The sequence below is a fragment of the Pogona vitticeps genome, chromosome 1, assembly GCF_051106095.1.
Source record: "Pogona vitticeps strain Pit_001003342236 chromosome 1, PviZW2.1, whole genome shotgun sequence".
In the NCBI taxonomy this organism is placed as follows: Eukaryota; Metazoa; Chordata; class Lepidosauria; order Squamata; family Agamidae; genus Pogona; species Pogona vitticeps.
This window is the reverse complement of record NC_135783.1, coordinates 159,481,888-159,508,942: the sequence shown is the minus strand read 5'-3', so window position 1 is coordinate 159,508,942 and position 27,055 is coordinate 159,481,888. Positions and strand designations below refer to the sequence as shown.

At 40.7% G+C, this 27,055-nt stretch overlaps 2 protein-coding genes and 1 long non-coding RNA gene across 14 annotated transcripts in view; 2 read left to right on the top strand and 1 right to left on the bottom strand.

The window, feature by feature from the left end:
- Nucleotides 1-12,469, top strand: part of UGP2 (UDP-glucose pyrophosphorylase 2) — a 35,093-nt gene extending 22,624 nt beyond the window's left edge. For all 7 annotated transcript variants that reach the window (XM_078377480.1, XM_073003828.2, XM_020803373.3 and 4 more), the window contains exons 5-10: nt 2,245-2,378; nt 3,222-3,519; nt 4,584-4,781; nt 5,941-6,183; nt 8,423-8,527; nt 11,601-12,469. In XM_078377480.1, coding sequence (XP_078233606.1) covers nt 2,245-2,378; nt 3,222-3,519; nt 4,584-4,781; nt 5,941-6,183; nt 8,423-8,527; nt 11,601-11,708 — 1,086 coding nt within the window. In that variant the 3' untranslated portion in view covers nt 11,709-12,469. The remainder of the gene's footprint in view (nt 1-2,244; nt 2,379-3,221; nt 3,520-4,583; nt 4,782-5,940; nt 6,184-8,422; nt 8,528-11,600) is intronic.
- Nucleotides 12,470-12,557: 88 nt separating this feature from the next.
- The window catches only part of VPS54 (VPS54 subunit of GARP complex), a 71,201-nt gene continuing 56,703 nt past the window's right edge, over nt 12,558-27,055 (bottom strand). For 4 of the 6 annotated variants that reach the window (XM_078377472.1, XM_020803365.3, XM_020803364.3 and 1 more), the window contains exons 22-24: nt 24,017-24,124; nt 22,796-22,890; nt 12,558-13,694 (exon numbers count right to left, since the gene is read on the bottom strand). In XM_078377472.1, coding sequence (XP_078233598.1) covers nt 13,589-13,694; nt 22,796-22,890; nt 24,017-24,124 — 309 coding nt within the window. In that variant the 3' untranslated portion in view covers nt 12,558-13,588. Of the gene's footprint in view, nt 13,695-14,426; nt 14,513-22,795; nt 22,891-24,016; nt 24,125-27,055 lie in introns of all 6 variants that reach the window. The other 2 variants (XM_078377469.1, XM_078377474.1) reach the window with 2 other exon arrangements.
- Nucleotides 17,767-24,058, top strand: LOC144583551 (uncharacterized). Its single transcript, XR_013537379.1, has 3 exons — nt 17,767-18,205; nt 21,694-21,844; nt 23,792-24,058. It is a non-coding gene; the product is annotated as an uncharacterized LOC144583551 (long non-coding RNA).

The window sequence follows — 27,055 nt, the reverse complement described above, 5'->3', positions numbered from 1 at the left end:
ACGGTATAATCAGCATATCTGTTTCAAGATGTTTCTCTGAAAGAAACTTCATGCCTTTAGAAGGGTCCCTCCAATAACACATCAAAAGTTGAAAAAACTGCATTAAAGCTAAACAATCTTTATCTTTAGAAGTAGTTGCCAACAGCAAATAATTTTTTAATTAGTTTTAAAAAGCCCAAGAGATGGCTAAGTCAGTGAACACCCCCAAAAGGATAGTATTTCTTCTAGATTCAAGTTCAGATTGCTGGAAGATTAACAAGGATAAACCCCAGGGCTTAGGTCTGATAATCCCTTTGGCATTGTTATTGAAAGAACAGCTATGAAAAATTATATTTTGCAATGGTCTTCTGGAAACATCTATTTTGAGGACATAATGGCTGAAATCGAGTAGTTAGTCATACTAGAGTAGGATTTGGTGAAACAACTCCTTTGTAAGTCATATTGATTCAATGGGTCTACTCTAGTTGTGACTTACTATGGATTTCAGCCACTGATTATTGTATGAATAGTGTGGTCTAAAAGAACATTTGGAGCAAATAAATGCTCCTGCTGTTCTTCCTTTAAACAAAAAGTACTTCCAAGGGCGGTTTGAGATTTTTTTTTGTGCTAAGGCTGCTCCACCTTCTCTGTTAATTTTGGAATTCAAGCTAGCAATTCAAAAACAAATAGAACAATTGGTGTTAGAAAAGAGAGATGAATTGAACCCTGTTTTGAAAAGGTAACATATTATGATAAAACTACTAGACCCAATGGCCTCCATTAGTGAACTGCGAATATACTATTTATATCAAAAAAGCAAGTTCAGTAAAGCTTAGATCGAAAAAGGGGTTTTAAGTACGGAAATAGTAGCCCTTTTTTCTGCCTCTCCAAAATCAGTGAAGTCCTACTTGTTAAGGAAGTAGCACAAATGCTGCCCTTTTTTGCTTTGCTGGTTTGTGGTCAGCTCCTACATGAAGTTGTCTTCAGCCAATAAGCAGACTTGCAGAATCACATCCTTATGTCTACAAATCATTGGAAAATAGATTGCGGACTAAGCTGTCATTTGATTATGTTGTAGAATAACAACTGGTAAGATTTTTTAAAAGTAGTGGCTAGATTCCCTGTCTAGTTTGTTTGGAAATTTAATATTTCAGAGAAGTTTGTAATGAAGGCATTAAGCAAACAGTTTGGAACTGGTGAACAATGCAAAATAATTACTAATGCAAAGGAACAGAATAATTTTAAGTACATAATAGCTTTTGAGAAGGATATTTTGAAGAATTTTTGTTTAGAAAAAAAAATATCAGGATGAACTTTAAACAAACAGTAGAGCTGCCTTCATTTGTTATTTGCATGAAGGGGATCCATAGAGTGAACAGACAGTGGGGCTGAGTTCCTGACTCTACTCTCCAGCTGTATGGATTGAGCAGTCTTGAACGGAGAGCAACAGGGTTTAATATATTTGGAGAAGCTTTACATCCAGCCTGGGGTCCTCTTTGATTCAGGCTTCTTGACTGTCTGGAAGAACTTCCACAAAAACAGCTCCCCTTTCAGAACTTTGATCATTGCATGGAGGTCCTGGTACAGAGTCGTCAGCTGGAGGAACACGGGAGTGTCAGATTGTCTGACGAGTATAAGCAAGCAAGCAATCAAATCCAAATGAAACCACAGGGTTGCCAAAGTATAACAGAGGCACCAGGTTGTTACCTGTTGTCATGGGGGAAAGCGGTGCTTGTTGTGTGGGACTGCTTTATTTAGGAAAAATAGGTAGTTCAAAACATTGCACCGAGATTGTTGACTGGTTCTAATGCAAACCTGCCCTAATTTCCAAGATTTTCATTGGAGGCCCTGGTCTCAGTGCTGTACCTTAGCAAATCAGGTAGCTGGCATTAGTCAGTGCCTTCCATGATGATCTTTTAAGTGTCAGATTAAAATATTTAATCAGAGAATCTAAATGATTAGGCCAAGATCCTCATTGTTATCTGGGGAGGTGTCATCATGCCAGGTGTGGAGAGGGAAAATTGAGGCAGCCAGTCAGTACACATCTGGTGGTGGCTGGTGAAGAGTTTTGACTTGTGCTTAGGCCCCTAATAAATATGACCAGCAAGCCTAGAAGCTTTTTTTGGCTGTTGTGGCACTGGAGGGAACTGCTCACACAAAGAGACATTGAGTAAAGGATACAGACAGTTAGATGTAAGGTGAAAAAAGGGAAATGGGGAAAAATTTGGAAAATTAGTAGTGTTTACTTCAATGCATTTCTTACAGCATCTCAACAAAACCTACAATACAGATGTTCCTTTGGTGCTAATGAACTCCTTCAACACTGATGAAGACACCAAAAAAATCTTGCAAAAATACAGCCACAGTCGTGTGAAAATCTACACTTTTAATCAAAGCAGGTATTGGCATTACTCTGACTTTAGTCGTAAAACCTGTGTTGTTCAGTGTGTTTATGGAATCACTCTAGTCTTAGACCATGAGTGGTAAAATAGTATGGGTCTGAATGGAAGCTATACAGACACATTTGTTTGCTTGCATATTTATGAAGTTTTAAAAGATCTCATCAAAATAGAGAGAAGTTGGAACTGTATAGAAACAATCAGGATAAATAAATCAACAAATATGGAGTATATGTGTGTCAGTGGGGCTAGAGGTTTCAAAGCAGTGATCATCTTGATCAGATGGCGCAGGCAGAAGGGCAATGTATCCTGAATACTGTACTATGGTCTCCTATATTTGGAAGGGATGCAGATGAGTTGAAAGCAAAGTTGGAATTACCTGTTCTGCTAAATTAAACTATTTAAGATGTGAAATGCTTGAGCAAGGGTGAAAGAATAAGAAAGGCAATTCTATATACTTACTGGGCTTCATTACCTCCCATTTGGGGGATCTGAAGCAAGTATTAAGGTTATTCTCTTTCATTCCTTTGTTTGGATTTCTGAGATATTTGGAGTGCCTGGGACTGGTTCTCACGGTATAACTGGAGGTTTTGAAGGATCGAGCTTCCACAGAAATAAACAAACTTTAGAGAAGCCTGACATTATTTCTGTTCATTTTAAATTTGCCATTTGAAATTAAATGAATCAGGTCTAAATTACATCAAATCTCTGAGAGTGCAGTTTCCAAAAACATGTTATGAATGATGTTTGAAGTCCTATTCTAGCTCTTAAGATATTTCACTGTAAGCACTCTGTTTCTATATCTTCACTTCCTGGTAACTTCAAAAATGTATTATTTTGCAGGTATCCACGAATTAATAAGGAGTCTTTACTACCAATAGCAAAAGATGTGTCTTACTCGGGAGAGAATACAGAGGCTTGGTATCCCCCAGGCCATGGGGATATCTATGCAAGTTTTTATAATTCTGGATTGCTGGATAATTTTATTACTGAGGGGAAGGAGTACATTTTTGTGTCTAACATAGATAATCTTGGTGCCACTGTTGATCTCTACATTCTTAACCACCTCATGAATCCACCAAATGGAAAACGCTGTGAATTTGTTATGGAGGTCACCAATAAAACAAGGGCAGATGTTAAGGTAACAATTTTTTTTCTCCCTATCTCCTTTTCAGTCTACAAAACTCCGAATCACTCTCATGGTCTGCAATGCACAGTTGCAGAGAAAGAAAAACATCATTTCAAAGTGGGAGAGTCTTTCCTTCTTTCTTTTCCTTTCCTTCTCTCCCTCCCTCTATCCCTCCTTTTCTGTCAGAAGGACGACAGTATAATTAATAAATATATCAGATAATTTTTGCCCAGTAACAGGCAAAATCGAGAGCACTTGGGGCAGCTGTCACCAAGTCTTCCATAGTGCATGTTGCGGGGCATATAGTCCACTGACAAGAGGTGTGAAGATGCATGTTCTTGTCTACACTCACAAATAGTGGAGCCAGTGCAAAATCCCCGTTTTCTTAGGTTCACCTGTGTTCTGCCAACTTCTCTCTCTGTTAAGGTGACTTTCAAGTAACCCCATTCTCCATGTGACCGGGGGCTGGACTTTTTGAGGGTTAAGAAGTGGGTAGTTCTCTGCTTCCACTTTCAGAGTATTGGGAGTCTTTGCTGTTCTTTCAGGATTCACAGTTCGGAAAAAGATTTCCTTGATTTTAATCTGGGAGAGGCGAGATAGTAGTTGAAGAGTGAATACACATTTGATGTAGATGCATTGAGCCTTTTACTGTTAACTGCTACCTCAGTCCATATGTCGCTGCTCGGTAGCTGGTAGTATCAACAGGGGATTAAATTCAAACATCCTGATGGCTGTGCAATTCTGATGTAAGGTGGCTTACTCTTTTTTTTTCTGAGTAGAGAAAGAGAGAAGGTTGCACTGGTACTCTGCTTTGTTTTAGAACTTTCTACGTTTAGTATTTTATGTTGTTGGGATATCAGCTGCATCTTCAGAACCCTTCTGGGGCATACATCTGTTGGAATTCTAAATATTTACTACTGAAGTCATAATTTGGGTAGGGATTCTCTTGACTCCACCTTACAACTTTTCATTAAATTGTTTACTTTGTATGTTTAGCTGGACAGAATCTATAGGCTTTCAGTTTGCTTTTGCAATTACGTAATTTGATTTCACTTAGATTTGCTCTGTTTTTCCAGGGTGGTACGCTCACACAATATGAAAACAAACTGAGACTGGTAGAAATAGCTCAGGTGCCAAAACCACATGTTGATGAATTCAAGTCTGTTTCAAAATTCAAAATATTCAACACAAACAATCTATGGATTTCATTATCTGCAATTAAGCGGCTACAGGAGCAAAATGCTATTGATATGGAAATTATTGTCAATCCAAAGGTAAGACACTGAAGCTTGAAGAATCAAATACAAAAACAAAACAAAAAGGTGCACTACCCCTGAAAAGCTAGCAGAAAATTTAGAAATTGGGAGTATGCTGTTAAACATGCCTCCTTCAGATGAACAGTGGAAGAATATTTCAAGAAATAGTTCTATTTCTGTCTTATCTTCATAAGTGTTAAAATATTTAACAAGTGTAAAAATATTTCTAGAAGTATATCAAGATTAAACTTGAACATTCAGTTTTCTGTTGACTGTTTTAAAATATATTGGTAACCAATATATTTTGGTTTCTAGGAAGAGAGCTTTTCTCTATAACTTCATGTTACACGTAAAAGGATGTTTGCTGTTTTTTAAGATTTTTAATTACATTTATACTGAAACAGTATTAAGTAAGAAGTGCTCAGTTTTGGTCACGTGGATCAGTTAGTTCTCGTCACTGGTTCCCCAATAAGCCGCATCTTTTCATAGTGTGCTGTTTGGAGAAGCAAATAAATGTACAGTATCTTTAAAATTATTTATAGAATGCAGTTTTAGATTTTCCACTTCCATTTGCACCCACATTTTTTGTGTAGTCTACCTCTTTGGAAGCTGTAGTTTCCATGAAAGAGATTAATAATCTGTTGTACTGCTTTATTTTCCAGTATAATTGTGGGTTCATTTGGTAATACTGATGAAATTGCTGAAAATTACTTCTTCCAGGTTGGTGGGTGGTAGAGATGGTTTTAAATAAAGTGGGTAGAACATGGTTAGCAAATATGAAGTTGAACAGCTCTGTGGATGGAGTGCTTTGCATTTGCTTTGGAAGTCTCAGACTTGCAGTTGCTCAAACTGAAAATGCTTTATTGAAAGTAACAAGCCTTTCTCTCTCTGCACCTTTCTCTCTCTGTAGAGGGGGGAGAGTGGACTGGATCATGCCTATAATCAATCCATAGGTGCTCATTAGCATGTATTTGAAAGTAATTGTTATGTTTGTCAGATTATGGTACAGTAAGTTCCATGTTTCATAAGAATAAACATTTTCCTTTAATGCTTGGCAAATGCAAGGGACCTGAAATCACTCTGAATTTTTAACTTGTAAAGCCTGTTTGGCTTGCTGTACCAGTCTGGCCTCTGAGAATCAACAGCATAACTTTATTGATGAAATTTTCTCTTCCAGACTTTAGATGGTGGTTTAAATGTTATTCAGCTGGAGACTGCTGTTGGTGCTGCTATTAAAAGTTTTGAGAATTCTTTGGGAATAAATGTGCCCCGTAGTCGTTTCCTGCCTGTGAAGACCACATCTGATCTTCTACTTGTGATGTCTAACCTATATAGCCTCAATGCTGGATCTTTAACAATGAGTGAGAAAAGGGAATTTCCTACAGTGCCACTGGTCAAACTGGGAAGCTCTTTCACCAAGGTAAGCATAGTAGGGTAGCCTTCTGTAAAAAGACTAGAGAATTTTTTTTGCTCTCCCGCCTATAAGCCATGTAACTTGGTTCTACAGATAATTGTTAATGACTGATCAGTAGCCAGCCTGGTAGTGTCCTGGAATGCTCTTCTGAAAGTAAATGAGACCATTCAGAAATGTTAGGACTATGATGTTACGATTGTGCTTATGGTGCCCATTCCTTCTCCTTTTCACCTGGGCCAGGCGAGACACGGGTGCACTTCGTATTCGGTTTATCTGACTGGGGAGATTTTGTGTAGGACTGCAGTAACAACACACACACAAAATTGCGCTCAGTGTGTTAAATCCAGTATGGAAATTGTGGGCCCTTCACACCTTCTGGGAACCTGCTCAGGTTTTCTCAACTGTTCTCACCTGGTTTTGTGGGGTGCAGGGTGAGCTTGAATCGGAAGGGATTGTTTTTCTAGTTTCTGCTGGGATTTTGCTGTTTCTCAAGCAGAGGTCCTCTGCTAGCAAAAACAAAACAATAACCCCGTATCTTGAATCTGAGCTTTATTGTACTGCTTTATCCTTCTAGTTGCACACCAGCATGAAAACCTATGTTCAAAGGCCCGTTGATAAATGGTGATTGCTTTATGGCTAGTTTCCATTAAGAAACTGGGATATTTTTCTATTAATTTGTATTTTTTTCACATGTATTAATTTGTATTTTTTTCCCTTCTCTCCATTCTCTGGAGGAAAGAAGGAAATAAGATGGATATTTTGTGTGTGTGTGTGTGTGTGTGTGTGTGTGTGTGTATGTATATATATATATATATATATATATAAAAGATTTGCAAAAATATACCCATGTGATCAGTGAAGTTTATGATTCTGCAGCAAAATCATTGCCAGGGCTGCCCTTTGTAGATCCTGTGCCACATAATGGTAATGTTGTCTCATCAATTGATTTTCTCTCTTGCTTGAAGAATGACTCTTATATTGGAACTAGATATGTATAAATTGAATAAATTGGTTTGTAGATTTGGTCCCCCAAATCCCATGGGTAGAGGCAATATTCTTGACCTTTTCCTTCACATCAGATGTTTGTGTAGACAACATGCTGTGGCTGCTATTGTAGGAGAAATGAACGTACACTATTTTTGTTCTATCAATCCTTGCTATGGCATTTGACAGTGGATGCTAACACTGTATTATTTCTTCAATTTTTTTTTTATCTTGAAACACTTCACATGATCTTGATCTACTTGGCATATTTGTTCATACATCTCTGTGTTAGCTTACATCAGTCAGCATGCTTCCATGTGCTCTGGCTTGCTGGTAGCATTCTGATTTCAGCTCCCTAAAGGCACAGGAAAACACGTCTTTGAGGTTTCATTGGCTTGTACCTTTTAGTAATGCCTTCTGCAATAGGGATCTTTCTAAGTAACCTTTAAAGGATATCTTGCTATTTTATTAGTTCATTGCAGTTTCCCAAGCGTTTAGTACTTAATCTTTTATATCATACTGGGGTAAATAAAAATGTAGTTGAACATAATTGTTTGTGGTTGGATAACATCAGGAAAAGATGGAACATCTACACACACACTTGTAGGCTGTATTTTATTTTAAAATTAAGTACAGTGGTGCCTCGCTTAACGAGCGCACTGTATAACAATGAATTCGCATAGCGATCCCTTTTTTGGGATCGCTAATGCGAAGGCATCCCAACCGCCGCAATGGGCAAAACTCGTATTGCGACGCCCGTGGATCAGCTGTTTGGCAGTTTCAAAATGGCCGCCGGGCGCCCAAAATGGCCACACGCAGCGTTTTCGCGCCCTGCCCTCGCTTACCAAGGGCGCGAAAATGGCTGTGGATGGGGAAAACTTCGCTTAACGGTGAGTACAGAAGCCATTAGAATGCATTAAACTAAGTTTAATGCGTTCCAATGGCATTTTCCATCCCGTTTAACGATGTTTTCTTATAGCGATGGTTAATCCGGAACGGATTAACCTCGCTATGCGGGGCACCACTGTATAGTGGTGAACAGTAGTATACTATACGCCATGGGTGGGCTTGATATCCAGCATCTTTCAAGAGTGAAGAACATGTGTTTGCCATTAGTCTTACATTCATTTCCAAAATTAATAACCTGTCCTCAGTTTGGGGTCTGCAGTGTAGCCTTTGTATTGTGACAAATTTCTAAACAGATACTTGAGGATAACACAATGTACCTAGCGTCTCACACTTCTGTTTGCTTTTTCAAAAGGTTCAAGATTACTTGAGGAGGTTTGAAAGTATCCCGGATATGCTTGAACTGGATCATCTTACTGTTTCAGGAGATGTCACATTTGGCAAAAATGTTGCATTAAAGGTTGGTGATTGGATTCTATATACACATTTGGGGTTTGTGTGTCTTAATAATATACTGAACATGTTACACTTATTAAATGTTCTTATACAAAATGTATCTCTTTGTCTTCTGGTTATCAATTGGAATTTTTTTTTGAGCTAGCATCAGTTTCTGATTGGGATTCAAGAAACCATTTACATTTAGAAATAATTTTTAATGTCAAAATGGCTCCAGTTTTATAAGTAGATTTTATTAGTTGCACTCAAAAAAACAAAAAACAAATGTGTTCTCTGATATTCTTCACTAGGCTGTCAAGAAACTGATGAAAACAAGAACAAAATAATAATAATAAAAATGCTAAGTAGGACTTCCCTGCCCAAACATTACAAAGAATAAATCACATTTGCAAGTTTATAGTATCTGGATGGATGAAGATAAAAACTAACTTGGAGCAGAATCAACCTCCTAGGGCAAAATTTACTCCATGAGTCAAATGGGCTGCTGCAGTGGTTTATACTGTTTGTGTTGACGAACAAGAATCAACTGATTGCTGTTGGAAACTGTATAGTTACAGAAATGAAACTGATGAAACAGAAAGTGCCAAGTTCTTTTCTCTGCCCTCTTCTTAAAAGCGGCTGGAGACAAAATGGTTAGCGGTTACCATCCAGTTAATTCAGAAATGATGGATGAGAACCTGAGGAGGTTAGGTTTTCTTAATGTTTACTTTACTGCTGGAAACTACCCAGAGCAGTGACAAGGCCACTAGATGGCGCAATATAAACTTACAATAAATATATAAATAAGTTAAACAGCCTAGGAAAACTGACTTCCACAATTTCTAAGGAATTTATGGAGTATTAAGTAGTTCACATTTGCTTAAAAGTCGTTAAAATATTTCAACAAGTTTAAATATTACTGTTACCCAAGATAAAGATAAATACTATATCATAAAAGGCATTTTGTGTAATAACTGAAAGGAAGATTCTGCCATGGAAACATTAATGAAAGCCATTACAAGTGTATGTTTCCTGGCATGTCTACCTGAGGTAAGACTCATCGTATCCCTCAGATTTAGTATTTTTGATGATACAAAAAGGATTTTCACTGGTGGAAAAAAATGACAGAGTGGTACTTATTCTACTTGATCAGACTCTAATGCAGTATTAACAGTAGAATTGGACAATCATCATTTACATTAGCCATTTTGTATGATTGGAATATTTCATAAACTTTTGTATGAAATTCACACCCTCAAATGCTTGTACTATTTTGAAAGGATGTTCTCCATTTTTAATCATCCTTTAGATGCTGTACATCTGTAAGATAAATTTAAGTGATATGACCATACTTTCCCTAAGTTGAGACCATGTTACTTTTTTGAAAGATAATTTATCTTCAGCTTCTGAGGCTGATTGTACCCTCTTTTCCTACACAGGAGCGCTCCTTAAGATTCTAACTTCCAGCCTTCTTATATGGAGGTTTACGGATGGATTCCACCTCCCCGATAATTATGCATTCTCTGTATTTAAAAAGGTCCGGGTGATTTGGGGGTGTTAGCAAACCATTACTTTCAAAATATTATTTCTTAATTCTTAATGGATCCCTACTACTTTGCGTGTTTTTAAACACTAATTAGTATCTGGCTGTGCTACTAGTTAGAAATAGTACTGACACTATTCTCTCAAATGATATGTTATTTAGCTATATCACTGGAGACGTAAGGGGGGCAGTGGTTCCATTTCCCTCAGAAGATGAAATGCCACACCGAGATTTTTCCCTCTAGGACAAACTCAGTAGTAATAATGGCAAAAATTGATTTTCTTTCTTTCTTTGGCTCCTTTGTAATTCCCTTAGGCACTCGCCTAGAGTGGACCGTTGGTCCAGATAGGCGGGATAAAAATCAAATAAATAAATAAATAAATAAAAAACTAACACAGGAAGTGAATTTAACCACCTGCTAGCAGTCAGTGGCTGAAATCCTGTTTCATAAGTTATGCTGCAGAAGGATGATAGCCACAGTGGAAATGAAACATTTCCTTTTTCCCCCTTGAAGGTCCCAAGTCTCCTGGTTCATTGTCAAGAAGCCACTGGGACTCCATGATGGGAAGAGGCAGTTTTTAATTACAAAAGATTGCTGCCATTGCAGAGCAATCAGGTTCCCCATAAGACTAGTTTATTCACAAAATAAAACAGATAGTATTGTTCATAAGAATAGTATTTTCTATAAGAAATTGCGTCAGGACACTACCATTATAAGGCCAAATCAGGACACCAAAAATGTGAAAACATTTCATCAGGGAATATGTAACAAAGGTTTCGGGAAATTGAAGAGGCTGACTTGATGTTGAAATGGCACAGACTGCATGATTAGACACAAGTGTTAAGACAAAACAAGAAAATAAGGGCCTTTAGCATTTATTCCAGCCATTATAGGCACTTTAGGCTTTCTGGTAAGAAACTGCTCTGCTGCTGTACTCTGTTTTTGAATCTCCCTTGCATTTATCACCAGCAAACATGACTTGCACTCAAGATTGTAACATATCATTCTAACGCTTCACAGTAAAATGAGTTTTATATTAGGTTAGTTTTTAGGTGTGGCATAACCAGCAGTCTCCCAGGCACAGTCTTGCTTCTTTCAATTTGGGTGCAATAAAGATTTTATCTGCATCCACAGGGTAATTAAAAAAAATCTTAGCAATGCTAACCCCCCCCCCCCCCTTTACGTCCTGAGTAAGACAGATCATAAATTCCTTCTTTGCTGTTCTCTTTTTGGGTGGGGTAGATATGCTGCTACCCAATCCCATTCAATTCAAGTGACAAACATTGGATTTCCCTTTTTTAAAGACAAAAAGATGGTCAGAAAATACATTAGGAAGAGGGAAAAAAACACCCTGGGAAGAAGCTGAATTGCCTGTTCTGTACCAATTCTGTATGAAATGTTTTGGAATATTTAAAATGTATCAAACCAGAGTTTGTTTTTAAATAGAAGTAAACTCCGATGCCAGGATTCATTCAGATCAGTAAAATACTACGTTTATCTTTAAAACTATCGCTTTTTTCTTCAATTTTTTTCTTTTTTTTTCTTTTTTTTAAGGGAACAGTCATCATTATAGCAAACCATGGTGACAGGATCGATATCCCACCAGGAGCAGTTCTGGAAAACAAAATTGTCTCTGGTAATCTTCGGATCCTGGACCACTAAGATGATGTGAACGGATACAGTTGCTGCTGGTAATCTACTGGAATGGTTTCAGAAATGGAAGAATTCCATAGGCATTAGATTTGTACACAAAAGCTCTATATAGTTAGCTATCTACTCACTGTACCTACAGTATTATTTCTAAATAATTTTTCTGTCCTTTCTTCTAATTGAAAGAATATTTAAGGAGGTAGAAATCCTTAAATGACTATATAATTCAGTTAATAAAATCTGAAGTGCAATATTGTTTGTCTTAAAAAAAGACAGGCAGCTTTTGTGTAAGATGTTCAACAGGCTAATCTAATGTTCAGTCAATTTTGAATTGCTTATAATTAAAAAAAGCTGTGAAGCAATACGCTGTTAACTATTAAATGCAAAAATGTGATGAATGTAACACCCACCCATGCTAGACACCCAGATGTTTTGCTACTAAGACATGTTCAAAATGGAACATTCTTTGCCTTCCTCCCTCCCTCTTCACAGACGGTTCAATATCTCACATCTGTTTTGCTTCTTAAAAGCTGCAGTTGTTGTGCTCTTGTGTTTGACAGAAACACCAGGAACAAAACATCTGAATGGTTACTTTTGTCACCATCATGTAGCATCACTCTTAAGCTGCTGAGAATTGCATTCTACTTTTAAATGCAGAACAGGTTACCTCTTCAGTGTACTCATGTTTGTACAGTTAAAATTGTGCATTAATACTGATGTGGCAACAAATTTCACATGTGTACAGGTACTGAAATAAAAGAATATGAAGCCCCCGTTCTTGATATTTGAGCTTGTTACTGGTTTTAAAGCCCAGTTTTGTTGTGTTATCTTATAATTAAAGAAGTTGGTCTCTTAAACAGCTCATTTTTACAGTTTTATTTTGACAATGACTTCTGCTTGTGATAACAAGATAGGCATGCCTGTTTGAAGAAACCATAGGCACACAAAACATGGTAGACTGTATCATTGTACATCATCATCATCACGAGAGTAGGCACTCACTGGGTTTAGGTAAAAATGCTGTGAGGTGAAATACACAGGCACTTCATTACTTATTACAGGCAGGTACCAGCCTGAAAGATAGCATTAATTTTTTTAAAGTTAGTCATACCTCCTCTACTGCTGCTCTTATGAATGTAGTTCAACTTAAATAACTATTGGGATAGGGAAGATGGTAAGGGATACATAGAAACTGTCAGATTTATTGTCCTTAGAGGGGGGTTCTTATATGATCAAAGGTTAAAATTGCTCAGCTGAGTCTAAATAAGCAGAACTGTTTTTTCAGCTTGCTCTTTAAAAAAATAGAGGGGGCAAGCTCTGTAGTTTCATTTTCAAAATCTGGAAAGTATGTAAAAATACTGTATTCCGGTGGCAGTATGAAGAACAACTGGAAGAAATACTTTGGGACCATGTATGCACCCTAATGAATCTTCTATGTAGGTAATCAAGACTTTATAGAAACATCTGTAAAAAAATAATTTAACAGTATAGTTTTATAGTGAAAACATCTTCTAGAACTCAACAGCAAGTATTTTCAAACGGTACCATCATTAAATAAAGGTGAGACACCATGTGAATTTCATTGTACTAGAGGAAATGCAAAGCATCTTTTTAATATAAAGATTTACAGAGCACTCTCTAGACAACAACAGCTGTGTTACAGCTATGTATTCTTTTGGATTTGGTCCAAAGAAACCTGAGCCTGGTTCCAGAGAGAATGAAGAAATTGCACAAAATGGATCTTTCCTTGGTTAAAAGGACTCTCCCCAAAGTCATTACTATAGCTAATTTTCACCCCCATTTCAGAAGCATTTCTTCTTCTGGGTTGTAAGTGTTCATCCTCTGCAAGGAAGAAACCATCTCCAGTCGAGGGGCAACTCTCCCTTGGAGGATCACCTCTTCTGTTCCCAGATTTCAGCCATGTTTAAGTCTAGGGTTTGAAGCCCTTTCAAAGCTTGGAGGTTTCCAGTGTAAAATGCTACATCTGCTGTAACCAGCCTATTACAAATAGAAATAAAAACATAACTGAAATATAGTATACCATTAAGTTGCATCACTAACAGCTATTGATGAAATAACAATTCAGCTCTTAATGAACTTCCTATGTTCATTAATTCATTGATTTGAACTTGTGTTTTTCCTTCTGTGCTAGCTTCTATGGACTCCCAATGAAAATAAAATAAAAGAGGTAGTTAACACATTTAAAAAGATTAAAAAATCTATGGGAACATATTGCTTTAGTCAGAACTGCTTATGAACAGCAGAACTTTTCCAAAATATAATAAAATGTTTCATAATTATATGTCCCTATAGAAAGAGTGCACCACATTTGCACTCATTAAAGTTTTCAGGAGGAAACCCACCCTTACTCTTTCACTGACTCTTTCCTACCTCCGCAGCACCCATTTTCCTTGATTTACAACCTCCGAGATTTCTTTCTGAGACAAATTCCAGCCAGACACAGGTATGTGGCAGGATCGCAAAACCAAATTTTGCACAGTGCTTTATAGAGGTGAATATTTTTAACTTGGGGGACCTCCTCCCTGAATAATCAATAAAACTATTTTAACAAGGGGCAAAATGTATACAAAAACATGCAGCATGCAAACTTGAAGAAGTGATTACTGGCCTGTATCTCAGCTTTCTAAAAACCATAATCACATATTAGTTTTTAAATTTTAATTCACAGGAGTTATGATGAGCTCTCCAAAAGAAGAAGAAGTTACCTACCTGTAACCATAGTTCTTCTAGTGGACCTCTGTGAGTTCACACGATAGGGGTTAAATCTGCGCTGGACTCCTTGGAAATTTCTAGAGCTTTAGAAAAAAAAAATAGATTAATTAAGAGTTGCCCCTACAGCACATGCTCCGCCCGCCCTTAGCCTCAGTTCCGTTTTATCCGCCACAGGTAAGCTCTGAAACACATAGAGCCAGTTAAGCAGTGACGGAAAGCGGGGAGGTAGGGCGGGGCATGTGAATTCACAGAGGTCCACTAGAAGAACTATGATTACAGGTAGGTAACCTTTTCTTCTTCTACATGACCTCTGTGAATGCACACGATAGGGTGACTAGCAAGCAGCCTTACCGGAAGGAGGGCCATCACTGGAGTAACGTTGTAAGAACAGCTCACCCAAAACTGGCCTCGCGTTTTGCTCGGAGATCCAGCCTGTAATGCTTTATAAAAGTGGACACTCTGGACCAAGTTGCCGCTTTGCAAATGTCCGCAAGGTCCACACCGCGAAGTAGAGCCGTTGATGTTGCCATGGCTCGAGTAGAATGGCCTTTTATGCCAACAGGTGGGTTTTTGCCAGCTGCTTCATATGCAATAGAGATGGTAGATACCAGCCATCTGGACAGAATCTGGGAAGAAGCCAGTGCACCATTATGATTGCCGTGAAAACAGAGAAATAGCTTAGAGGACTGACGGAAGTCCTTTGTCCTTGAGGTATAGTATGCAAGAGCTCGTCGTACATCGAGGCTGTGTAGTAAGTGCTCAAATGGAGAAGATGGATTGGGAAAAAGGGTCGGTAAGATGAGTGGTTGGTTGGTATGAAATGAGGATACCACCTTGGGAAGAAAGGAATCAGGGTAAAGAACCACCTTGTCGAGGAAGAACTGAAGGTAAGGAGAATCTGCTCTGAGAGCAGCCAGTTCGCTAGCTCACCTAGCCGATGTGATAGTCACTAAAAAGAGAGTTTTGAAGGACAAGAGACGAAGGTCTGCTGAGGCAAGTGGCTCGAAGGGAGGATGGGTGAGGGCATGAAGGACCAGGTGCAGGGACCACTGGGGCAGTGGGGACCTGGTAGTCGGACGAAGATTGGAAAGGGCCTTGAGGAACAGTTGCAACGTGGGGTGAGAAAATAAGCGAGCTGAGTCGGAGGAGTGTGGTTGGTGAGCCACAATTGCTGAGATGTATACCTTCATGGTGGAGACAGCGAGGCCGACATCAAAAAGGTGTCTCAAATAGGTGAGGAGAGTAGCAAGGGTAACTGGTTTAGGTTGGAAACCTTTGGACATAGCATATTTGCAGAAATCAGACCACTTGTAAGAGTACAACAGGGTTGTGGAAGGTTTCCTTGCCTTTCGTAAGACATCTTGAATTAGGGGAGAATCTTCCAGGCTGTGAGGTGGAGGGATTGACTATCCAGGTGGTGAATACGGCCGGCATCCAGTGACAGGAGGTGAGGTACCAGGGGGAGCCTGAGATGTTCGGTGGCCAGAGTCCTGAGTGTGGTGAACCATGGCTGGCGCGGCCACCAGGGAGCGATGAGAAGAGCGTTCACCCTCATCGGATGTATTTGAACTATTGTCTGTTGAACGAGAGGGAGAGGAGGAAACAGGTATAGGAATGCACTTGTCCATGGAACCATCAGAGCATCTCTGTTGGAACCGATGCCTCTGCCCGCTCTCAAGCAGTAGTTGGGGCATTTTCTGTTTGCTTGGGACGTGAACATATCCATTTGAGGTATCCCCCATTTCTGACAAAACTGGAGGAAGATTGACTCGTCCAACTCCCACTCGTGCGTTTGAGTGGACGTGCGACTGAGGGCGTCCGCCAGATGATTGTCGGCCATCGACACATAAACTGTGATCAGGAATATGTGGTGAATGTAGCAATAGTCCTATAGAAGAACCGCAAGGTAAAGGAGCGCCATGGAGTGCGTACCTCCCTGCTTGTTTATGTAATGCATCGTGGTTGTGTTGTCTGTTACAATTTGGACAGCATGTCCTTGCAGTAGTGGCAGGAAGGCACGGAAGGCTTTTATGACAGCCCACATTTCCAAGTGGTTGATGTGGAGATGTTTTTCTCTGGTGGACCACAAAGCATGGATCTTGTGGTCTTTGCAGTGGGCACCCCAGCCTGTTGTACTGGCATCGGTTGTCACCTGAACTGTAAGTTGAAGTGGGCGGAAAGGGCGGCCCACTAAAAGGCGTGGAGTGAAGGTCCACCAACTGAGTTGCTGAGCAAGTTCTGGGGTCACTCTCAGGCGTTTTTCTTGGCTGTCCAGCAAGGGGTTGAACAGTGTCAGGAACCAGGCCTGTAATGACCGCATCTTTAGCCAGGCGTGTTGAAGGGCAGCAGTGGTGGAAGCCATGAGGTCTAACAGGTGTTGCGCCTGACGAGCTGATACCGTTCTGTGAGGCCGAAAATGTTGCACAGCTCTCTGAATTTTTCTGATGCGAGAGTTGGGGAGGTAGATGCGAGCAGTGATGGAATTGATCGTTGTGCCAATATAATCTGCCACTTGAGATGGGCGCAGCTGAGACTTCGACTTGTTGATTTGTAACCTAAGGCTCTTGGGGATTTTCAGGACAAATCGAGTTTTCTGGACCACTTGCTCGGGGGAATCTGCTACGATGAGCCAGTTGTCTATATAAGGACAGACGGCTATATCGTTGAGTCGGAGGTATGCTGCGATGGGAGCCATGCACTTTGTGAAAGTGCGGGGTGCGGTCGATAGCCCGAAGGGGAGGGCTCAGAATTGAAAGACGGTGTCTTGAAAACAAAATCGTAGATATTTTCGATGTTGAGGGTGAATGGAAATATGAAAATAAGCGTCTTGAAGGTCTATGATTATGAACCAATCCCCTTGTCGTAGCAGGTGGAGAATGGTTTCCATCGTTACCATGCAGAATTTTCTGGTGCGTAAGTAGGTGTTTAGAGTGCGAAGATCCAGAATGGGACGGATGCCTCCGTCCTTTTTGGTAACTGCAAAGTAACGGGAGTAGAATCCGTAGCTTGCTTGACTCTTGGAGACAAATTGAATTGCCTGCTTTTGAAGAAGACTGTGGATTTCTTCTTGTAGGGCCAGATTGAACTGTGTGTGTTTGATGTAACCCAAAGGAGGAAGTTCTGTGAACTCGAGTCGATAACCTGACTGAATGATGTCCAAAACCCATTTGTCGTCTGTGATAAGTAGTGACCAGTTGGGGAAGAACTTTGCTAGCCGAATTTGAGATGGGGAGGAGTATGGTGTACTGTCGGAGAGTCAAAGATAATGTTTTGCTTTCTTGGCAGGAGGATGATAGGACTGTCTGCGATGGGAATGGGCCTGCGAGCAGAAGGAGGTAGAAGGAGCAGAAGCTTGAGGAGGCTTGGTATTTGCTGCTTAAAGGGGTGGTAAGTCTGTGAAGAAGAAGGTAAGTATTGGTGAGTAGTGTAAGGTTTTCGCCACTGGTAAGGTTGACATCTAGGTTGCTGATGGATTGTATAGGATTTAGCAGTTTTCTTCATTTTGTGAAAACTTTCCATAGATTCATCTGTCTTGTCATTAAACACACCTGTAACATCAAAGGGGAGTGCTTCTATGCGAGATTTGGCGTCTTCATTGATACCAGATGATCTGAGCCAGGCGTAGTGGCACAGAATGATGGAGGAGGTCATGGTCTTAGAAGCAATATCAGCAGAATGGCGGGAAGCAAGGAGCTGATGTTTTGCTACATTGGAGGCTTCCTCGAAGGTGTTAAGGAGGAATGACCGAGCGTCATCTGGGGCTTCTTGTAATGCAAGTAAAACTCTTTCCCATAACTGTAGCTGGTAAGCCGCCATTGCTGCCTGATAGTTGGCAACTCTGATAAGGAAAGTGGTGAATGAATACATCTTTCTGCCTAACACATCCAGCTTCCTACCTTCTCTATTGGTAGGAGTAATTTGAGCCAGTGGTTCTTAACCTTGGGTTACTCAAGTATTTTTGAACTGCAACTCCCAGAAACCCCAGCCAGCACAGCTGGTGGTGAAGGCTTCTGGGAGTTGCAGTCCAAAACTCATGAGTAACCCAAGGTTAAGAACCACTGCCTTAGATGAAGCCTTGGACTGATTGGACTGCACAATAATAGAATTAGGAACAAGGTGCTTAGACAGAAAAGCAGCGTCCTCGCCATGGGTTTTGTAGTAGTTCTCAACCCTCCGTGTGACTTGTGAAGACACTGCTGGGGTAGACCAGGACTCCTTGACTGTGTTCAAGAGAGAAGGGATCAGCACAGTACTGAGAGGAGGCGCCTTTTCTTTATCAATTCTGCCAAATACAAGATCTTCAGTAGGTGGAGAAGATTTCTCAATGTCCAATTTAAGGGCTTTCGCCATGCGGGAGACCATTTGTACGTACGAAGAAAAGTCCTCGGTGGATGAGGATGTATGGATATCAGAAGTGCCTTGATCAGACAGAGCCTCCACAATGAACTCATCATCAGACCCCCCCCTGATGGTGCTGATAGAGGGGTAGGAGACCCTGGGGAGGTAGAGTTCCCCTGGTAAGGGTGATGCTGGGGAAGGAGGCCGAGGGGCTGTTTTGTGTGTCTTTCGAGAAGTTGTCTTGAGACAGGGTGCACTTGCTTGAAGAGGGAGCTGCTCCTTGTATTGTCGAGGTTGCTCCCAGTAAAGTGGATTTATGGATCTCATCAGTAGTCTTATGGTGCTTGTGATCTGTTTTCTGCTTCAAAGAATGGCCCACTGTAGGTACTTTGTGATGACGGTGCCTAGGGGGCGAAGGCGAGGGGGATGATGACGAAGAAGAGGGATAAACGTAACACACTCTCTTCTTGGAGCGGTGTGCATCATCATCCAACCAGGAGTCTAAATAATCAGGTGTGCCTCGGCACCGGCGGTGGCAGTCTAGGTCGATCACATAAGGCCCCTTACGCCCCTCCCTGTCCCGGCGTCGAGAGCGTCGCGGGAGAATAATGATCTCTCTATGAGAGCGACGGTGCCGGGGAGGGGAGCAGTGCTTTGTCTTTGCCGTCCGTTTTCGCAGTGTGAGATCGGGCTGGGCGAACGCGAATGAAAACGTGAGTGAATAGAAGATGCCCGCCCAGCTGACGCAGGGCTGAGAGGGGCAGAACCGACACTAGATATGGGCGCCTCATCTAGTGGGTGTGGGCTAGGTGAACGGCTGCGCTGCCTGATCGGCGCCGACACCTGCCGCAGCGGTAGGGATTCCATGTCCTCAGGGCGATCCCCTAGAACAGCCTCATCATCTTCGAGAATCGGGGATGGTGGAGAACTCGGAACGGGCAGAATGGAACAGTGCCATTCCTCCCCTTTAGAAGACGAGTCTTTTTAAGACTTGGCGGGAGCCCTTTCCTTCTTTCATTTCAGGGACTCCGTGGTAGAGGATCTTGCCGCCCGGGAGGTTGTTTTAGGGGCAGGAGCCAGGGAGGAAACACTCTGTGTGTCGTTACCGGAGACCTCAGGCGGTGGTAAGGCTTCACGAGGTGCCAAGAGTGGAGGCTTTTTAGTTGGTTTCTTTGATTTAGGAGGGGGCTGAGGTGGTGACGACTTGGCCCCGCGATCGGATTTAGACGCCCCAGGGGGAGTCGGGGAAGTCACCATAACAACAGGCTTGGTAGAGGACAGGAGAGCGTCCCAGAGAAAAAATTTTAGCCGCTGTTGGCGCGCTCTAAGGGCGGCGCAGGTAAACTTTTTGCACTCCCTGCAGGACTGAGGCAAATGTCCCTCCCCCAGGCAAAACAAACAACACTCGTGGCCGTCTGAGAACGGTAGTTTTCGGTCACACGAGGCGCATTTCCTAAAGGGCCCAAGGGGGACATAAAAGTAGGGAGGAGAGACTCACGGATCCCGCCAAAAGGCGGAGTACGCCAGTAGAGTGGTCAAACAGTCCAAGGTCAAAGCCAGCAAGAAAAACGACGATCCAAATCACAAATCCGTAAACACAGTCCAAGATCAGCCCAGGTGGTAGGGGCAACAGATAGGCAGAGACAAAGTCCTTAGCAGAAAGAAGTAAAAGCCGGAAAAAAACATGAAGAAGTAATGTAGAGCTCTAGCGAAGAGTTCCTAACGTGAAGGCGGTAAAACAGAACTGAGGCTAAGGGCGGGCGGAGCATGCACTGTAGGGGCAACTCTTAATGAATCTATTTTTTTTCTAAAATTCTAGAAATTTCCGAGGACTCCGGCACAGGTGCGGATTTAACCCTTATCGTGTACATTCACAGAGGTCATGTTGAAGAAGTTACAGATTCTTCTGTGTGCACATTCCTTCAGCACACATTGTAGCTGATGCTACAATGCCTATGATGAAATACACTGTGGGATTTATCTTTTACCATTCTTGAACAATAAGGAAATAATCAGTTGCTCTACCCAAACTGGCCACAATGTCAGTTTTGGCAAAGCAAAATTATGTGATAGTTAGGTTGTACACAGAGATCTGACCAAGAACAATTCAGTCATGGATACTGGATGTGGAAGAGGAGGGTTGGGTAGCACTTGGGTATGTAGGGTGCCATCTGGAGGACAAACTGCAGGCAGACACTTGCTTCCTTGCATGAGCCCTTTCCAGATTAGGATAATATGCTCTGTAATCATCAACTCTCTGTGCTGAACACCACTGCACATATGTTATCAGTCTAAAGATGTAACAATAAAAGTCATTGTTTCAATCATAGCTTCTAATAATGCATGTTAACAAGGGAAAACACGAAACACAACTGACAAGCATCCCCTCAATATCTTCCATGCATTTAGGAATTTTGAGAGCAGATACTGGAGCCTTTAAAGCTGGAGCTCATAGCAGAGCTTGGCAACCTTCCTGGGCCTGAAGGTGCTTTGTGGTGACAGACACGCCAAGGACTGAACATATGCATGCCTGCAAACACTGTTCCTCTCCCTCCCAGCCAACAACCTTGCCATTTCTGCAGCAGGGAAACTGGTCCTAGTTACCCAGGGCTCATGGATCTGGGAGGACGTCTGGTCCTGGTGCCTCTAACAGTGCTGAAAGAGCTTTTCCTCACTGATCAGATTTATAATATTCTGGAGAGGTCAGAAGAGGACATGGCAATGTCAAACTATTTACTTTGAAGAGAAAGTATCTCCCTCATTCCTGAAACAACCCTTTAACCGATCACCACACAGGTTCAAGGCTTGACGTCAGCTCTAAACGTGAGCCATTCAGCATGCCACACCATGCCACAGGGGAAGATGAGAAAGGATAAATGTATTTTCTTCCTCTTCCCCCCCCCCCCCCGCCCCTCTTGCTCTACAGCTCTGAACAGTGCTGCAGGTCCCTGTTCCTGTCTGTCTGCCCTGAACAACAACATTCCTGAGAATGGGAGTCCTCCCAACATTTTGCTCCAATTGCCCACTTGCTTGTGCTTTGAAGATCATTGATGGACAGAGTCCTGTGCAGGCTGAAAGTATGTGATTTTAGTATAGTACTTAAAATAATGAGCTTTGTACTTTTATTTCTTCCGTGGGACCTAAAACATCTCCTAACAGTACATCCAGATTAGAACCCTTAAGCATGATTGAGGCACTGCTGCCTTACTGAAGGTGGAGTAAAAATTAAGTTCCACACAATATTTAACTGTGCTATATTATCTCAAACATCACCAGGTACAAGACTCTTTTAATAGCCCTTTAAAGCTAACTAAAGGCCTCTTGTTTGCAGTTAAGCCTATTTTATTTCCTCCAATTGGTCCAAGTTGGGGGATTACTGAAGGATATCACCCAGTCATCCCCTTGAACAGTTACCCAGACTCTCTTACAAGTAATGGGCACATTCATAACTGACTTCCTCTCATTAGTCTTTGAGTACTGTTCTCCATTTATAGTGTTACTACTGAGAATGATAAATTACCAAAGAAAAATAGGTACTGGGATAATTTTTATGGGAAAATCCAAGATTACTAATCATTGTAGTTGCAAAGACTCCTGCTGTTCAGGATGATACCAGAGAGGCTTATGAAGGAGCCAGTAGGGATACAAGAGGAGAAAATTCCCCAATGAAGCAGCAGTAGCCACTGCCAGGATACTTCCTAATCTTAAAATAATTTAGATTTTTTTAAATACACAGTGTTTCTGCGGTCCATCTTTCTTACTTCTGACCCCACGGCTACTCCACGGTTATAATTCAACTGTCAACCAGCAATCCTAATGCAACCAACCCAGTCTGTAATTAGACAGGGCTTAAAAGCCACATAATAATTCTAGTACAGGATTGGGTTTGTGTTTTGGGGGCCCAATTTTCACGCCAACACATATGGCATTGTTGCATTTCTATTGTGGCATAGGGGTTTACAAAAGCCCAAGAGCAATAAAACCCTCAACAATTAGCAAGTCTATTTCAAGAAAACCTTGAAGCATACCCATTTTGAGGTCCTCCATCGTTGACTACATTTAAGTGGGCCAACTGCCTCTTCAAATGAAGTTTATAGCTTGCATTAATTCTTAAAAACAACATCTAGAGAACAATACAGTAAAAAGGTGTTAACACAGCTTCATTAACTTAGAAAAAGTAAGTCCCAAAAGAAACGCCATTTAATGCAGGCAATCACCATTCCATTCATGAGCCACAGTCCCTTTTCACCAACTCAGATCCTAGGGGGCATTCCACACAATAATGTTTCTTCTAGGCCCCAAACACCTTTTGTACATGTGCTGCAACAGGTTAAGTGAAATCATCTCATATACTTCCTGGCCTCCATTTCCTCTTGTTTCATATGTATCTGGTTTTAGATTACAAGACCCTTAGGATAGAGACTTGCCAAAACTGTTCTTTATGAAGTGGCATCTACATGACAACACTCTATTAATAAATAGCAGCAGGAACACGTATTTTATATAAAACTGTTCCTCATAGTGGCAGCTCCTGTGAGGTGCAACAATCTTTTTGCCAATCTGCAACTATATGGTGCACTGAGAACTGGTTTGCCAGAGGGCAGTGAGAACATGGTACTGCTGTAAAGGTTACTTTAAAATGGCTTGAAACATCTGTTTCAAAATGTTTCCGGCTACTTTGCTGCCATGCAGAATTGGATTTCAAAAACTTTCACTTATGGGCAGTACACTTGAACTATCCCCAAGCAAAGATGGAAGGATTTGTCTATTACCTGATTCACACAAACCACCTTGTCAAAACACACACAAACTAACATTGAAGGTAGATTTAAGGAGACCAAGATTCTACAGTAACAACTGAAAAACTACTGTTCTCATCAGAGAGTGAGAAAGAGAGGACATGAAGATTTACATAGGAAAGCCTTATTTTTCCCCCATTACAAGAAACTGTGTAATTAAGGATTTTTCTGCAGCTATTATTTCAGATTCTGAACTAAGCTTTTTCCTTTGATTTTTGTTTCTAGAATCTTGGTTATTATTTGTTACACAGTATTCAATAATCAACAATAGTAAGACAAGATTCTGCTGAGGCGTAAGCTCCCAGACCAATTCTGAAGATCTTTGATCAAAAGCGGGTTGCTGCAACCCTGCCAGTGACCAAGCACTGGCATGATTAGCCAAATTCAGATGCTTCTTCAACAGCTAAGAGCTCAACAGAGGTAACAGACAGACTACTCCAATGGGCTCACCTGTGTTTGCTCCTCAGGAAGAAGATCATATATTGCCTCATGCATTTTTGCCATCTGTTTACATATGTTCCTGAAGCAGGTGGATGGAACAGGTGCTTTTACTTCATACTGAAAATCCAGAGAGGAAACATATCATAAATCTGTCTTTTGGATCTTGGCCACTTGTTTTATTTATGCAATACGTAGTATTTTAATTAAAACATGAAATGTACTTGTGGGTTTGTGTTGTTGTCTTTTTACTGTTCAAAACTCTGTCTTTGAATTTTTAACTAGTGATTATGCTGGCCTTGTTTAATGTAACTATTAGTATTTTTATTTATTAATTTAAAGCATTTATATTCCACCCTATGGTGGAGGGCAACAATAAAACTAATATAAAACAATTGAATACTTTAAAACCATTTACAAGCATTAAAACTACACAAATACATTAAAAACAACAAAAGAAGAAGCCTATGAAAACCATGATCTTTAATCCCCAAAGGCAATCAGTTCAGTCTCTAAGGAGGAGAGCATTCCATAACCGAGGTGCTGAAAGTCAAGAAAGTCCCTCTCCCATGTCTCTAGATGATGGAGTGTAGCTAAGACCTAAATCAGAGAAAGCCCTCACATTTTCCATCCCCACCAATATGATACAATAATTTCTCTCAAAACAACTTCTGCAAATAGAACTACAGAATACACACTCACTTCATAAATAAGTACAATATTCTTACATACAAACTACCTCAGCATGAAAGAAGAGAAAGCTGGTAAAAGAAACCACTTGTACACAGCTCTATACTTCTGAAGACTGAACACTGAAGATTTTGTAACTTCTATGTGACGCAAACACAACCTTACAACAAGAGCACTGGAAATGGGCTTTGCACCTGACCTCCCCTTTTTGCACCAGATACAAGACTGAATTCCCTGTTCTTAGGCTCCCAGAAAAATGCAAGTTTGATCACTTATTCACATACACACACACATTCACCATTTCCTACTGATTGTGCATTATCATTAGTCAAAAAGTGCTAACATTAATCAATATAAAATCAATGCTTACAAAGGAAAAAAGTTGGTACCCGCAAACCTCACCAACTATTTACATTTCAGCTACAACTCAACAATTGGAATGGCATGATTTATATTATTTAGGGTCAGTTTAACTTTTTTTAAAAAGAGTTATGCCTTTGTGATACTCTTTGATGCATCTGACATAGTCCACAAGTCTCTTGCCAAATAAAACATTTCAGTCTTTAAGGTGCAGAAGACTCTTTGTTGGTTTTGCTGCAAACAGCTACAGATGAACAAAGCTACCTCCTTGGAAATTTCCTTTGACACCAAGTTATCTATACATTCAAAACTCACTCCAGTATACCATTCCATTCCAGAAAATATGTACTGGGAGGAACTGTCTGATATCAATTGTTCTATGCAACCACAACACATATCCCTCCAGATGGTTGCCCATCATGGTGATAGTTGAGGAAACTTGATTTTACTGATAGAGCACTAAATTCTTACCTGTCCTGTCTACCTTTATTAACTAGTACAAATGCTTTTGACCAAACATTTACACTGGCTGGGTTGGCTGGATAACTGTCTGCACTGGAGCACTTTGGGTCAGGGGTCTTATTCCCCACTGTGCCTCCCAGAAGAAGAGACAGCCTGTGCATGGGGTCCAGAGTGGCAGCAGAAAGAGGGACTGCTAAATCGCATCCCAACCCCCCCCCCCCATTTACAAATGCCTGGGAAGGGTCACCATTAAGTTGGAAATAACTTGAAATAACACTATTATCATCTCAAAACTGCTAGTAGCTTCAAATCCATTGCTAAGACACCCAAAGGAAGTTCCACCTCCCAAAAAGTACCACTGAAAAACAAAAGCTCTTCTATGAGTTGGGTGTGCTCAGAAATTAGCTGTCCAGGGAAAATGCTATCTACTATGCTTCCACTTTAGCTGTGACAGGACAAGGCAGGAACAGAGTCTGTGCAGCAATTTCTGCATTTCCCCCTCCATCAATTGTTTTCAACCCTTCTGTTTAAAAAGCAGGCTCTCTTATTATTGATGTTGTTGCAAAGGGAGCACCAAGACATCTTTGCTAAAATCAGAGTTGGTAGGGTTGAATCGCTGACCTGCTCAATTCCATTATTGAAAGCTGTCAAACAAGGATGTATTTTGGTCCATTTTCCTTTTAATTATTTACCCAAACTGCTTGAGAATCTGGATGCATCCTAAACTGTTACAGCAAGCACGAACATTAGTTTTTTTCCCTATATGTTGATGACGTGGTTATTCTCTGATTGAAAATGTGATTACATTGACAAATATTTCAGGATTTCTTCCACAATCAGCTTAGGTAAATCCTAAGTATTTTTCAATGATCACATGTGAATCAGCCTGGCCCTTTTTGCTTCTGATTTGGAATTTTTTCCTTTGCCAGTGGGAGCTTCTACTTTTTTCCAAGTTGAAATGATCCAAATAGTAGTTTCCTTATACAGTATGATTGTTTCTTTCGTTCTACAAAAAAATGGTCAACATGACTCTGGATGATGTCATGGTGATATATTAACTGGGGTGCATGATATTTAGAGACCATGGAAACACCTTTCCAATATTTCTCCCTAGTCAGCCCAAAGTATTATTTTTTAAACAAACTACTGCTTTTAGTGCTAGATCACCCTATCACTACATTGATAATTTAGTGCTACACAGCTCTACACAGGCCAAAAGAAAAAAAGAACAGGAAAGAGATAGAAAGAGAGAGAGAACCAGGAATTGCATGTCTGCACTGAAGTGGGATGGCCAGAACACAAGTACAGCTTTCTAACTTCCATGAAAACTTTTAGTTGTGTGAACTTTGTGGCTGGTCTTTGCAGCTTATTGCTATTCCTTAAATTCTAAATTGTGAGTTTCTGCTTTGCATTTATTGGCAGGAGAGCCAACTTGTGAGCTGACAGTGTTCCAATTAGTGTCCAAATTACAACCAAGGCAGTTAGTGTTTCAGAAAGCCTTTTTGACTAACACGTTAGCTATCCATTCCACAAGATATT